Source organism: Amblyomma mixtum, chromosome 5, assembly GCF_055824585.1.
Source record: "Amblyomma mixtum isolate Tamu chromosome 5, ASM5582458v1, whole genome shotgun sequence".
Classification (NCBI taxonomy): domain Eukaryota; kingdom Metazoa; phylum Arthropoda; class Arachnida; order Ixodida; family Ixodidae; genus Amblyomma; species Amblyomma mixtum.
This window is the reverse complement of record NC_143016.1, coordinates 34,503,655-34,519,690: the sequence shown is the minus strand read 5'-3', so window position 1 is coordinate 34,519,690 and position 16,036 is coordinate 34,503,655. Positions and strand designations below refer to the sequence as shown.

The 16,036-nt window shown below is 47.9% G+C and overlaps 1 protein-coding gene across 1 annotated transcript; it reads right to left on the bottom strand.

Annotated features, from left to right (window-relative positions):
• Positions 1-7,536: 7,536 nt before the first annotated feature.
• On the bottom strand, positions 7,537-16,036 carry LOC149341725 (estradiol 17-beta-dehydrogenase 8-like). The gene is made up of 4 exons (XM_089543889.1): positions 15,948-16,036; positions 13,465-13,677; positions 11,813-12,006; positions 7,537-10,085 (listed from the first exon to the last, which is right to left on the bottom strand). The coding sequence occupies exons 2-4, from the start codon at positions 13,613-13,615 to the stop codon at positions 9,696-9,698; spliced, it is 735 nt and encodes a 244-aa protein (XP_089400015.1). The 5' UTR covers positions 13,616-13,677; positions 15,948-16,036; the 3' UTR covers positions 7,537-9,695.

Here is a 16,036-nt window from a genome sequence, read left to right as displayed (position 1 = left end):
CTGAAATAACAATGAGAGATGCGAGCCAGAAAAATACAAGCGATGAACAGACGTAGCTTACCTCGAGATCTCCACGCTCTTCGGCGGCGCGTTGATTATACCTGTTCTACACGGGTACTTTCGAATGACATCTGAGTCGAATGGCAGTCGAGACTTGGAATGGAATTCGAACTCGACGGACTCCCGCGGTGCTACACGGCACTTTCCAAACGCATTCGAAATTCTCAGCTCGTTTTCAGTGTACAACGACGACTACGGTCACGCTAGTCCGACAACGGCACTATCACGGTGAACAGCAGCATGTGATTATAGCGAACTATCTAGTTTATTATAATATTATTGTAGTGGCACAAGTTTTTTGGCTAAACGACACCGACTAGTCCGATCAGCGGACGGTCAGCTTTCATGCCCTCGGGAGTTCGGCGGCTGAGCGAAAACGCGCTGAGGTGACGGTGCGAATACATGCGCGCTTATACATTATGCGGATTGGAAATAAGCGAAACGAGCGCCTATATTTCACATGTGCACACATGGACACTCACTAGCGACAACCACTTGCCAAATTAATTTCAGTCGACGACGACTCCGTTCCCTTCAGCGACGACTGGCGAGCCCGCAGGGTTGGATCGGTGATTGTGAAGAATGAATTCACAAGTTTTAGCGAATGCAAATGGTCAACGAGTGTAGTTTTGACAAGAGTGACATGAAAGCAACTATTGCTTACATCGCAGAACGAGCATACGATGAACGGGAAGCGGCGGTGTGACTCGGGCTGCCGAGCAGTGCTTTACGGCCAGCAGCAGTCGTCGCCGTCGCTAGCTTGTGGGTATCAAGTTAAGCCATTTCAGTTAACGCGAACGGTCACCAAACATGCTTCTGGATAAAGTAGTTTAAAATAAAGTACGGGGCATGTCGGAGGAAGCCGGGCGAGAAGCGCCGGTCCTACGCGATGTCAACAACCCGGCTGTCAAGTGTTTCTCAGGCGAGCGATCGTGTCGGCGCTTCCCACAGATTGTCGCACTGCGTAAACAGGCACGGGTACAACCGGTACAGAAGAGAGGAGATTATTTAATAGAACTAAAGCGCATATTTCGTTTTATGTCTTGCAAACCAGTACAAGCTGTTCATACGCAGCGATGTAAACAGCAGCATGAGTACAGTCGTCCTGATCAGCGCACTCCTGGGGAAATTTCATGCACACGCGGTAAATGTTCGTTGGTGTACTATTATCTGCAAGCACTCACTTAGACGGAACATGAACTATTTGCTAAACAAACAGCAGAAAAAAGCGAGTAGCGGGTATCGAAATGAACAGCCACAGAGCCAAAAGGAGTCGCGCGGCTGTGGGCGGGGCGAAGCGACGGCGGCAGCGACGGCTTCGGTCGCTTCGGGCTGTGCTCGCGTTTCGAAGGCAAAAATCTGGAATGTCTCCGCGGAGCTCCGTCGACTCGAATGTCATCTGAACCGAATGCCGTTGAAAAACTTCGTGTAGCAGCGTTAGCTCGGCAGTCGAGTCGAATGACATTCGGTTGGAAGGCATTCGAAACGCCCGTGTAGCAGGGGTCTGCGCCATGCATTTCCCCCTTATTTCGGAGCCGCTTGAAAGCACGAGCTCTTTCACGTTGTGCACGTGACCGGCTTCAAGCAAAAGCTTGCCCTTTTTCAAGTTCGCTCCTCGGAAGAAGGAATTCAAATCGTCCAAATCGCGAAAGGCCGCCGATATAACCATCGGCACGCTTTCCACCGCCATTCTACCAGCCTCGCGCAAGGCTGCCATGCCGTCTGCTACGGCGGAGCAATCCTGCGATATGTTCCCCGCCTGCCCGCTAGATGGCGCTGGTTGTTCAGCGATCGTGGCGGCTCCTGACGACTGCCCGTTGCCTATAACCGCCTATGCTAACCGCTAAACAAAAAGGGCGCTGTAAGTTCAGTAAAATAAATAATGAATGTAAATAAATTTTAGTTTCATTAAAGTTGTATTCATTATATAATTAAAACTTTGCAATTATTTTATGTTTTTATTGCGTGCATTTTTAGAGCAGTGACGGGAACTAAAAATTGCACAGATGTCAGCGGTAGTCAGTTTCGGTTTCAGTTACTTCATCGCGATATCTCGAGATGACATGCTGGCGAACTTACGTTGAAAAACGAATAATTCCTGCGCATACAGCATAAGATTTTTTTTAATAAGCTCTACATTTTGCTAAAATGAGTCTTTATCTTAAGGAAGGTAATAGCAGCGCAAAAAACGGGGACAAAGGAGAGACACAACCAACAGTCCTGTTGGTTGTGTCCATGGTTGTGTCTCTCTTGTGTCCCCGTTTTTTTTTTTTGCTCTGCTAACCACCGACTAGCCCATACAAAAATTTTGATATAAGTCTTTACAACGAATATGTTGTGACTGTCTGCCTGTACGGTCTTCCACCGACGCACTTTTTTGGGCGACGAGAGCAGGTGCTAATGCGTGCCCACTCGCGGCTGCTGCGAGTGGCGGAAGGTGAGAACGACAGCGGCGCGGATTTTTGAGCGTGCGGCGTGCCTCAACTGTTTGAACATCGACCATGCACAGAGACAAAATCACGTGTCATGCGCTGCAATGCAGTGCCAGAACATCGGAACCAACAACTGTGCCAAGTTCATCCGATTCCCACTTGATCAAAGGTAAGCCAGCCGTGACGAGTGCACGTGTTTTATGATGCGAATATTGATATAAACAAAAAGTACGAAACCATGCTATTATGAGAAGCATCCCGCTTTACGCCAGCATTAAGAATAGACAAGAATAAAAAACAGGCAGAAGCGCTGAACGGTGGGTAAGAATTCAGTAACGGATTACAAAACAGTAAAAACCGCGTAGTAAAACAAAGTGCAGTAGGTCAGCGTTAGAAGGGAAAGGTATACGAAAACCTAAAATGTGTCTAAAGATTTAAGCTTAGCTTTGCATGCAAGCGTTTCTTCTACTGTTCCAGCGGCATTGGGAAGGCCGTTGCAATCTTTTACTGTTCGGGTGAAGAAAGTCTGCGCATATGTTTGTGACCAGCTGAAAACAGGGAAGCTTAAAAGGGAGCTTAACGAAAATGAATAGTAGAAACGATGAAAAAGGACTTAACTGGCTAGTTTTCGACGGTGCTTTAATAATGGCAAGCTGAATCGGTTCTTAAGATCGGTTACACTTGTGTAGGATGAACAATCGGCATGAACAAATCTAATGACGTGATTTTGATTGCTTCTAACCTCCCAGAAAGGAAATCCTCATGTGGGTTCCAAATGGTGGCTGCATAATCTAATTTTGGGAGCATTAATGTGGTGTAGGCTAGTAATTTTACATGTTCTGGGGCAAACTTCATTGAGCGTTGAAGATAGCCAAGGATCGGCTGGATGCTGCAGTGATGAGGTTGATGTGCGTTGACCACGTAAGATCGTCAGACAGGTGCAATCCATGATATTTGTATGCTTTAGTAGCATGTACACGAAAACCGCAGATAAAGTAGCTATATGGTATTAAGTTGGAGCGTCTATGGAAACGCATGACCTCACACTTAACAATATTTGAAGACATTTGCCATTTTCCACACCAGTTTCCTACTGCTATAGTAAGTCATGCAAGCTAATACTCTCTTCCAAAAGTATTAGTTACATAACAGGTTGGTAGTTACACGAGTTCAACTCGTACGTGACTGTCGAGGTATTGTGGTCCTGCCGTTATCTCACAGTTACATTTGCGCTTCATGACTGGCACTATCATTCAATCTGAAATATTGTGAGACAAATATATCTGTCTGTTTGTGTGCTTTATAGGGGTTTAACGTCCTAAAGCGACTCAAGCTATGAGGGACGCCGTAACGAAGGGCTCCGGCAATTTCGACCAGCTGGAGTTCTTTAACGTGCACTGACATCGCACGGTACGCAGGCCGCTAGAATATTTCCTAAATCGAAATTCGACCGCCGCGTAAATATATATGAATTATATAAGTTAATGGTTAGGTGAGCAATATTCATACATAAATCATAAATAGATATGAATTACATATGAATATTGTTCACGTAACCGTTAGCATTCAAAGCATGAGTTATGGTATAACATCTTATCGTTCGCCATTGATTTTTTAACAACAAAGAGCACAAAAATTGTTCTACAAATAGAGTGCAAATAAAAATCGTTTTTTCCATTTTTTTTTGTTTACGGAAGTCAGTCCGCCCACCCTAGAACCAATCGCTGTGACCGCCACTGGTACGGGTCCTTTCCGGTGACTTTCTCATGCTCGCGCCCTCCTCCGACTCACGCTCCTACGTATTTATGTTCAGAGATGGCTATTGGTTGGTTTCTTTCAGACGTCACGCAGCTACCAAGGCCGCGACCAATCAGCCGCGGTCTCCAGCGGGTCAGGAAGCTCCGCCCCCCGGGCAATGCCCGCGTGCGTCGCCAGCTGGCGGTGGGGCCGAGTGGGAAGGGCCGGCGGAGGAGCGCCGACCTTTGAGCATGCGAAAAGTGTCGGGAGAAAGAAAGGCGCGAAGACGCTGAAATTCAAATTTTGAGTACAATTAACTGAGCTTTTACAAAACGCATTAAACAAGTGCTTGCTGGAGGACATTCGTGAAGCGCCGTCCTTTAACATCCCAGAAATACCGCACCTTTATTGAGAGCCCCTTTAATCCCGCAGGGGAATCTGTTAAAGAGACGCTGAGGACAACTCCATCAATATTTTTGTTTTTTCAAAGCAAAATCCGATAGTTCGGCATTTCAGCTTTGTTGCTGCTTGTCCGGCGGTTAAAAAGTCATTGATTGCAAAGAGATTTGAATTCAAACTTTTTTCCGCCGCTATGTATCAAACTCGGGACTCTCTGATGACGAAATACCCGAAAAGTGACTTAAAATAACGCAAACGTGTACTCCGTGATAGCTGGCAGCAAGCGGTGCAGCCCCAAAAAATACTTCCGCCGGCCGGGCGTTGAAGGCCTGTATCAGCCGCCGCTATAGCGTCACTTCGTTTACCTTTGCACCACCGTTATGATGGATCCCGATCCTGACAACAAAGTTCTCGCAAAGAACAGCGGCCTACAATTCCGCGGCCTCAACCCCACACAGTGTGCGATGGTGCAGTGCTTTTGAGGGCTGAGGCGGCGGGTCTGGCAGGATATAGTCCGAGCGCTGAAGAGTCGGCAGCGTCGGCAGTAAGCCGAGCTATACTGGCGTGGCAGGCATTTGTCACCGCTGAGCCATCGTCACGAATGATGAGTAGAGACTGGTGCATATGCAAATTATGTAATAATAGTCCTCGTAGCACACGTTGTGCCGCCCAGCGTCTGGGTACATTGACAATGCGAACACGCCAGGGGCGTTTGCTATAGGCACCCTGCACCCGCCAGGCACCGCCACCGTCGAGGCTGCGTTCAGCTCCCCCGCGCGGCCAGTTCCTCGTCCCTGTCAGGAAGGCTCGCCCCGCGACAGCGATGGGATGGCATCTGCTAGCGGCTGCCGCTGTTCGTAGAGGCGGGATTTCGACCTATGCATTCATGAGGCTGAAAAATTCTTTCGAGGAGCGAACGTGAGGAAAGGAACGAAGCTTTTTGAAGCAGGCCATGTACACAACGTGAAAGAGGCGGTATCTTGCGACGGGAGCGAAGTAGCAGCCCGGTACACTGCGCAGACAAGCATCCCTTCGCCACCGAAAACCATCAAATTAACGCTAAGAAATATTTGTATCTGGTGCCTGTTACCGCTGAACTCTCACTCATTTTTTTATGTACCTATATTCCAGTAGACAGCTTGTTACCGCAAGCTGTAGTTGCAAGGCAGGCATCGTAGGCAAATGTAAATGCGCTGCTGTCGTTGCCGTGTTTTTGGAGCGGTGTGAAACGCTCTCCAAAACGAGCCACCCGCAAGCCTGCAGTGTTCCTGCATTTAAAAAAACTTACCCTAAACTTTCAAAGACGGCCAGGCGGCATAACATTGAAGGTAATTAGAAAAGTCCACTTTTTGAGCGAGCGGCGCAAACTTGACTTCATAACATTCTCGTCTGCCGCAACTTCGGTGTTCGATCTGAAATGCCCTGTTCAAACTACGCCTTGAAATGATGTACCCATGGCGTAATCTGCCGCTCATATTTTCTCATTTTTCCAGCAACTGCCAGGTCCTTATCGTTGCAACACGTGCGTCAGTGTTTTGATGATATGAGATGTCCAATGAACTAGCTTCTGCAAGCAGAAAAGGATGCAAGCTGCGGCGAAGCGCCTGTGCGCACTGAAACTCAGTGCGGAAAACATAAAACTTTTTGACTGGGATTTTGCAAAAAAAAGGAGTATCCCAGCTATTTCATGCAGGATTCTTGCAGAATGCGTGGGCTCAAAAAGCGGGATTTCATTACAAGCTTTGTTTAATTTCTACACATTCAGTACAAGTACCCTCAATTTTCGACATTAGAATTGTACTAAATTATCACCCAGTCGTTCAGATGTGGAGGCAAAGATTTATCAAGAACATGTTGCCGTTGCCTCTTAAAACGTGCCTTTACTGTCGAAAAAGACGCTGGACGACACGGCGCAGTGGAAGCGAGCAAGGATTCCGCGCATAACTGGAAGTAAGGTAAACGATTCTTAACTGCTCAAAATTTCGGCTTCTTCCACAGGCGTGACTGCGGGCGAGTTATGCGTGGCTTTTCAAGACCACATATTGTGTACAGCCATGCATGAGTCAAGTAAGCTTCTGCACGGGTTTGACCACTGCTTGACCAGAAACCGCGCGTGCGTGTTGCCCGTCGCGAAAGGTGGGCAGTCTCCCAATGTCGCGTCGGAAGTCCACAAAACCTTGTCCCAGGAGAATTTATATATGCATTATTGCATCCTGCAACACAGCAGTGTGTCCTGCCATTTTTTGCTCGGTAAGGACGCCCAAAACTGCTTCGGGACGGCGCGCGCAGCACAGCGGGAGCTGTCGGGCTGCCCCAGCCTTCCTGACAGGGACGCGCGCGCCACCGCCAGTGGCGCGCGCGTCGCGCTGGAGTTAGATGCGCAGGGTGCCTATAGGGTGGAGGCTCGTGTAACAAGCCACAGTTGTCTTCTTCGTCGCAGGTGCGTGCCGCGGCATGAACTTCGTCGAGGAGCACTTGGAGTCCCTCTGCTACTTCGCACTTGTAAATCGAGGCGCGTCAAAAACGAAAACACGCGGGCACACAAAGCGCATAGCCGCGACGCACCCCAAAACACACCTAAACTCAACTGGCCGCCTGTTGTGCGGCCAAGTGTAGGTTTTTGTTGGCTTTCAACAACCAGGTTATCTTTTTTGAAGCGAAAAGCTTCACTACGCGGGTCAGAGCCGAGCTTCGCGTGAGCAGAACGGCGCATGCGCGAAACCGAGTGACGTCACGCGCCGCGCAGGTGGTCGCTCCTCGCCATGCTCCTCGCCGCTGCTGCAGCCGCCGCCGCCGCCGACTCCGACGCCTGATCTTTCGGCGCAGCCGCGCGCTACTGCGCATGTGCGTCGCCTCCTCGCGGTCGCTACAACTGCGCGCTTCGCCTCCTCGCCCACCGTTTGACCTTTCGTTGCAGCAGCTGCGTATTGCAAGCGTCGCACCAGGCAACCCTCTCCGCATTCCTGCGGGCAGTTTTAACCGCGCCGACCGACATCCGTCTCCTCCTCCGCCTCCATACAGGCAGTGCGTGGACGGCTGTCAAACCAAGCATAACTGAAGCTTGGTTTTCACTTGTATATCCAGGCTTAACCAGAGCTAAGCCACTGCCTAATTTTTTCTGTCCTCAGCGCGTGATAAATGGGCACTAGTGCATGGTTTCAGGATAAAACATATATACTTCAATATCCAAACGCGAAACCTTCATTCACATTTGTCAACCTAAGAGATCCGTGGCGTAGATTTGTAATGACCGAGTAACTACACATTTACAAAGTAAAGCTAAATCTCAGCTTTCCTTCGTAGCCGTATTGCTGCGCTTTGTGGTCGCTAATGGGTACTCACTCCCTTACTGCAATGGCGGAGGATCCTCAAGACTCTACTGCAGCTACCACTGCGCAATCTAAAAACTTTGGAGCTGACAGCAAAGGCCATAGTAGCCCTGGACTGAGGGCCTCTCCCGGCATAGGGGATCTCCTAGCGAACCAGTTAACGTTTTTCACCACCACCACCATCCAGGGTTGCCGTTGGTGTCCACTTCGCGCTAAATTGACTACTTTATTACCCCGTCTGGCGATGAGTATTTCAGGTTGGCTGCATGGCTACCTTCTGTCCACTTTGAACTTTTACGTTGGTGCATTTACTATCCAGTTTTTTTATTCGCCGCCAACGAGGCATCGAAGCCTCCCTACGCGTGGCTGTAACTACGCACACTGTATGCGCACGTGGCGCGACTCTAATGAAGACATCGTAAGAGAGAATATTTCAGTAGACCAAATGCAGTGAGAGAGCGCTGCTTCAAGTCCTTGAAGCAAATGGCGCGCGATACACTAATACAGTGGCTTCCAAATGCCTCGTCTGCACTTCAGAGGCTGGATGCCGTCAATCCTTATGACAGAAAGCGCTAAGAGCCGTGAAGGCATACTGCAGCTGCCGCTGCATGCATTTTCATGGATGTTCCTCCTTCGAGCTGGAGGCAGAAATACCACAACTACAAACAATTAGCGTGCACTTGATCACACATCATGCTTGAGTTCACGGGATGCACAGGGATCGTACCGACGCTTGAGGTGAATGCCTTTTTCCACACCTGGCGCAGGGCACACTGAAAAGTATGTCAGTTCCAGTTTCTGACGCTAATGCTGACGCTGAGCGCGTCTTTCCTGTGTAAACATGACAAAAAACGCAGATTGGCAAAAAATGAAACGGTACTGCCTGGGCTCTTACATGAATTAAGTTCGGCCTGCGACTTCAAGGATAAACAGCCTCAACGTCCTACTGGGTTTTTGCCTAGAATTGGACAAAATCAGTATCTACATATACTAAACACTTAATGATTCATTTATTTATTGGCAACGTACCTGTGGCTTGAAGACCAAGCAAAAGGGCCAGAATATTTGTGCCTATTTTCTTTTTCTTGAGCTGTTTCAAAATGCCGATATCCATTGTTTAATAACAACTGTATTCCTAATAACGCTTCTGTTCTATATGACCATAAATTTGTTGCCAAGATTAAATGGTGTGGCTACTTTGGCTTTTTTATCTAGAGTTCTGGCTCCTTTTAAATTGCGCCCAACGGCAACTAGGCCACCATCAATAAGACGTCTTCGTATGCGCTATGCCGTACCTGCAACGCATTTCATGCTCTGCTCTCGACAACAAGGTCGACTGTTATTTGTGTTGACTAAGGTCGGCCCAGCTGCGACACATGCTACAACTGCGACAAGATGCTTCGCACTGCACATGACAACGACTGACCGCCACTCTTGAGTCACAGAATTTGCTCACGACGGCCCGAGTACGATGCCCCTCTGGCAGTCGATAGCGGCCAAAGCATCATCCGCCTTGTCCGTCGTCATGACTATACGCGAAGATGTCACGAACGAGATTGCGTTTTAAAGGGCGTCGAATAGAAGAACGTTCCTCAATCAACTGAATCTATGATGTCATGAGGACAGAGCCCATCAATGCTTGAATCGCTGATAAAGACTTCTCGGATGCAATCAATTTAATCCTTCAACAGTGCTCAACCGCAGGCTGTCAGAGTGCGTGCATCCCTCACATGGCGTATCAGCCAGTGACTTCCAGCGTGGCACCGGTCACGAAGGAACTCTGCTGGCAGCAGAGGAAGAGGATGGCTGCGGCCACCTCTTCGGGCTGCCCGATTCGCCGCATAGCGGCCAACGCGATGAAACGTTTCCGGATTTCTTCGGGAATCTGATCGCTCATCGGTGTCTGTATCAACGACGGCAGCACGGCGTTGCAGCGGATGCCGAGAGGTCCCAGCTCTTTCGCCGCTGTCTTGGTCAGTGCCACGACGCCCCCTTTCGATGCTGTGTACGCCACTAGATTGGCACAGCCGGTCCTGCCCAGGAGGCTGCCCACGTTCACGATGGCTGGGCTGGCGACGCCAGACGCAATCATGGCCCGCGCTGAGGCCCTTGTCACGAGAAAAGTGCCCTGCAGAACAAGGCAGAACCACGTGTAGGAAATTGAACTGGTGTTATACGGTCAATGAGAGATTTCCGTGGTGCGGTCCTAGTCGCACAAAACTAATTAAAATGGCACAGCAGTCCGGAGGTTGCCGATAAGGTGGTAAAAGTGTTTAAATTACCTCTACAAGTACGACCATTTGCAGCTCGCGCGTGAAATGGTTTGCTTTAATGGCTTCAACTGTTAACTCATTATAATTTTGCGGAGTGTCCCAGGAAGCCCGAAGCCTTACATGTTACTTTCTTTGTTTTCGTTAAACGTTAATACATTGTTCTTAATGTAGTTTTCCAGCGATTGAGAAAGGTTAAGACAAGGTTTGGAACAACATTTTTTTTGCGTTATTACACGTTTAAACAATAATTGTGTAACTTTCGATGAAATAGCAGGATCCTGCAAGAACAGACCCCTCGACTGTGATGCACAACTTCAATCATCAGTTGCAAGGAGCATGGAGCAACGAGGCCGACAAACACTGCAATACACCATAACAAATACATGCAACTCACGCACATGTACCTGGCCTCGAGCTTATATAGTTAGCCACGAAGGGTGCCAGTGGAAGGGGTGGGTGAGTGACAGGCTAACATCTCTAATAAAATTTTGGGGCTTTCAGTGCAATCTATAATAGGCATGAACGCAGATATATAACTTCAGAGTTATGCCAGTTGTAAAACATCAGTTCTGTGCGAACGATAGCAAAATTACTAAGACATAACGCTTAAAAGTATTATCAACGTTGTTTATGGTCATAATTTGAACTTTATCATAACAACTTAATTTCGAACACGGCATTAGCATAGTTTCAGTTTTAACGGGTAACTAATGTTTTTCACTTGACATATGACATTATTTGTAATATTTAAACATTAGTGTAGCATTCAAATGTAATATATAGACTGGAACTTACACAATTTTATAATATTATTCATTTTTTGCTGCTAGGTTGTAACATCAGGTCATATTACTGTCATTGATCATCCCAAAATTAATATTGCACACTGTTTTCAGTGATGTAACTGTAAAACAATGCATTGATGTCCACGAAGTTAAAGGAATAAACATCACAAACAATACAAGTCATGTACCATGAGCGGACGCAACTACACAAGCAGTCTCGTCTTTCAGTCAGGCCTACCGCTATTTCCTCAGTACTACTTCGGTGATACGGCTGGAATTATTATTTTTTTTAGAATACACTGCGCATGCTTTTGGTCGAAGTCGTCCACTAGTCTTATCCTAGAGTCACTCGAAATCTTATCTGCTTCCTTCGAGACTCCCCAGAAAGGATGCACCCAGAGCAGCATTTCAGGGTCTAGACAGAGGTTAGGTTGTGCTAGAGGAAAACAAATGCCCTGCCTGCAATGGTCCAGACAAGCTTTAGTGTGGGCAATTAAAAGAAATAAAAATAATAGTGCCCTGCCCGCACCGCTTACAGCACAACGGGCAATGGTCCAGACAGTCGCAATCCGTGCAATGTAAATAAAATAGGTTTTCTCGGTGGAAGACGGCTGCAAACGTACAAAAAACTCAGCACGACGGCAGCGCCTGGAAGCATGTAGCATTGAGCAACACCCAACGCTGAATTGTGTAATTTACTGCACGTGGCCACCTCTGAGGTCAATAATAAGGTAATCAGTTGTTGCTAGGGGCCAGCCGCCATTTTCAAGTTATTTCATCATTGTTAAGAGGCTAACCTTTAGGTTGACTCGAATGATGTTGTCGAAATCCTCTTCCGTTGTATCAACCAGTGGCGAAAGTGTGCCTATGCCAGCGCAATTCACCACGATGCTGACAGGCAGCGGCTCCGTATCCTTGATGTCAGCGAAGAGTTTGTCCACCGATTTCGAGTCGCCGACATCCACCAAAGCTCCTCTGTGGGTGACAGAACCTGCGAAAAGCACGGCTCAATCTTCAGTCTTTACGATAATCATTACTGGTGTGCCACTGTCGTAATCCACTGGAAGTTCATCTTCAAGGGTGAAGGAGGAAACTGTCTGCGTTGCGCTCCTCCGCATATATTTTTAACCGTAAAGGCCACGAGAAATCAGGCTAATAATATTTAGTGAAAGAACATGTTACTGATTAGCTGTAATCTATGTTATTGTTTATTACCTGATAATCGATTGAAGTTTTAATATCAAGGCTTAAAGAATTTCTTCCCGAGCCCAACCAGTTTTGCAAATGTTAATTAATTGACCTGCAGTCATTCTCAAAGGTTAGCTAATGTTTTCCTCCAAATTTTCTTCAAACTTTAAACATTATTTTCCCACTACATACACAAAGCTTGAACGACAGCTCACCAGCTATACTTTTTACTAGTAATTTCTTGCTGTTGAAGCACTGAATTCGAATGAAAATGAGGTTCAAAAACGGCCATAGACTGAGCTTCGAGTGCACCATTTCAAGCTGACCTGATGAGTCTCAGTGCTGAGTTTCGATCACCTGCCATCCTTCGTGATTTCCACTGTCTACTTTTTTGTTGCGTCATGAAACAAAATGGCATGTTGGCGCGGCAGGAAAAGGAAGCGCATCTACTACCGTTTACTCATAAAAAGGTACACCTGTTCGAGGATTATGTGTTGTCCATGCTGTTCCGTGGTCTCTTCCTGCAACTGCCTGCATACAAGGGCGGATTTCAGGGTACCTCTTGGAGGAGGCTGTTTGGGGGGAGGGAGGAGGGTGCGGTCTTTTTTGAACCATGTATTTCTCAGTCTTTCTTAACAGAAAAAAAAAAGATATTCGGCAGAGTTATACCATGTAAAATATCTCGCTTGGGAGAAGGGGCGGTCACTCCTCTGCCCTCCTCTCCCTTTAAATCCGTCCTTGCAAGCACGTACTGATTAGACTGATTAGTTCCGAAGGAGTTGCATTGGTAGGGAAAAGTACCTCAGGGCCCTTCTAAAGAAACAAAAAACGGTTGCGATGTAGATATCATCTTTGGCTTCTCATCAGTGCACATTGTCTGAAATTCTAAGCTTTTCCGTACGTGAAACATCTTTTCTTTCTTTTGCATCTACCCAAGTACGTGACGTCTGTCATCACAGCTGAAGTATATTGTTAACGCCGAAGATAAGGTCTCGTCGATTAAGGATAAGACTTTGGGTTTGGCTCCGATTATACAAGGCCGCGGAATCAGTGACCGTTCGATGAACTGCACTTTACTATAGTTCATATATGACCGAGCACTGAGGTTCCTGCTCCAGGCTTGACCCAGTACGGCTTCTCCAAGACCACCGGTCACTTTACTTAGGCATGTATAAGGTTGCCTGCTTCGAATCTCTGCGAAGAAATTGATATTGCTTGAGGGCTGAGCGTGGGTAACGAAGATAATACTCCGAGAGCCTACCTGGCAGTGACTGGGCCACCGCGTTAGCTGCGTCTAGGTTTAGGTCGGCGACTATCACGGTAGCGTTCTGGGCTGCCAAGGCGTCGCAGACACACTTGCCAATGCCACTGGCCCCTCCGGTCACCACGGCAAGTCGACCGCAGAGAGACATGCTGACCGTTCCTGGTACTGCTGCTGCTGACTTGAACCTGGATCTGCAGAATCGCCGCCTTCCTGGTAACAGATGTGCACCGTCGACTTTCATACGTACACGCACAAAATAGTGGATAGCGCTAAGCGCCTTCGTAAGCCCGACAAAACTTATTCACAAGACTCCATGTTTTAACTGCTAGCGCTGTTTCTGTCATCTCATTCGAATGCGAAAGAATAGTTTTACGGTGTTAGCTGTTATTAGGTGTCTACTCAGTTTTCCTCCTGAGCAAAACTTAGCAAGCCCATCGCCGGACACCCATCGTTAAGGGGGGATCCGGCAATCAAAACTATTTTCGTTATTTATACATAAAATGTAACAAAATTTGGCACATACGTATAATTTTTCACGCAACTTAGTTCTCAACATACTGGATGGTTATGTCAGCCAACCATCACTGAAGTTGGGTTTGTATGATGTCGCATGTCATTTCGGCAATGACCGCAAAAAACCGCTAGACATTTTGAAAGATATTGGGCTCAAACCTGGTCTGCACAGACTGAGAGCTATCATGACAGGTGGCCAACATAGTTACTGGAGGTCTTCCTGGGACCTCAACCTTCGGAAAGTGGGCCCAGCACGTTCTAGGAAATCGCCCTGTTGGCAGAGGCGGCTAACGTTTGCTACCGAAGTGGTGGCCTTGTGGCAGATGCCTCGCATTCGGGAGGTTCAGGGTTCGATCCTCAGTGCCCAGTGCCTCCGGAAACCCACCGGTTTTCTAATGGGTACAAGATTTCCTCCGGCCTGGAGTTGGATTTTCTGCTGTGAAATGCTTGGGGAAAGGGTCTTGGACCAAACCCATGTGTTGACGGGCCAGTGATTCGTTCCGCCATCAAACAGCCTTAAATCTGCCTCGTGAGGACTTTCTTTTTCTTTAGTGTGTCTCTACAAGGCCACAGTGGCGAGATTTTAAGGCGCAGGCTCATTTTCCAAGCCATGGAACCCTACGAAGCAAAGCACCAGGCCGGGGCATAGCTTGTGCCCGTCTTGAGAAAACCGGTTGGCATCCGGCCGGCAGCGGGAGTCGGACCCACCACCTCCCGAATCGGGTGCTCTACCACGAGGCCACGTCTGCAGTGGCCACGAATCAGATGGAGACTCGAGGGTTACGAAAAAAAATGGAATTCAGAAATCAAACGTTTTGATCAGATCAGATTGGCATTTTATGTGCTGCGTCCACGCTAAAGATGCCGACTTTCGGCCACGTGACCAGCACCTGCCGCATATACGAGGAGAATGTGCTAACCACTAGGCCACCGCTGCGCTGTCCAATTATAAGAAGACTGCGCCTACTTCATATCCAGCGCTTGGCGTTTTACGTCGCCTTTCAGAGGTCGTATCTGACCTCGTCAAGGCCTTGGTGCCGCATACCAGTGCTGTCGCAACTTTCTAGTGGAAGAGTGGCCTTCAACGCCGCTATGCTACAACTTGCAGCCGACCCCGAGGAGCCGGACGATGAAGAAAATGATGTAGTGGTAGACGAAAAAGGCAAGTGGAAACATTGGAGAATTCCCTGCTCTCTTGCGAGGCTTTGGATTGCATGAAGTTTGCTTATACCTCCACAATTACGTAGTAGCTGCCGGTAGATTACCTTGTTAATTATATCTATAATCTCCACATTTAAAAGATCTTCCGTAATTTTGATATATGCAATATTCTGATCTTGTCTGCTTTTTTTTTCTCTCCTCGTTAGTTAATCTTTGCCATATTACCCAAAGCACAGCCATTAGCTTGGCACCAGTTTACCCCCTTCCCTTGGCCCTCGTCACCGAACCTTGACCTATCCCCCGTCGTGGGTATGTGCCACGTCACTAAGGCAACAACAACAAAAACAAGAATACTGCGTGCAGAGAATACAGGGGGTTTCCATGGACAATACGTGAGAATTAGTTTTTTCATCATATTCACATTCAGCGTGCATATTTACACCCTTTTTTACACCCGAATTCACAACATGTACTCCCTGTGATACACACCGCGAATCTAAAGAAAGTCTGAAGAGTCATCTACCTCAGGAACTGACCTGCTCATCACATGCCTTTTAGGTTTAGTTTGGTTTTATTGTGCTTAGCGTTCCAAAGCAACTCAGGCTACGAGGGACGCCATAGTGGAGGGCTCCGGATAATTCCGACCACCTGGCGTTCTTTAACGTGTCCTGACATCGCACAGTACACGGGCCTCTAGCAATTCGCCTCCATCGAAAATGCAACTGCCGCGGCCGGGATCGAACCCGCACCTTTCGGGTCAGCAGCCAAGCTCCATAACCACTAAGCCACCGCGGCGGCTTACGTACCGTTTCGGAACGTGGGTGGCCAGCAATGCAGAACAACGTCGAGGTCCACTTCACGTAGCCGCCAACGCTGGAGTTTGGGGCACAGTTGT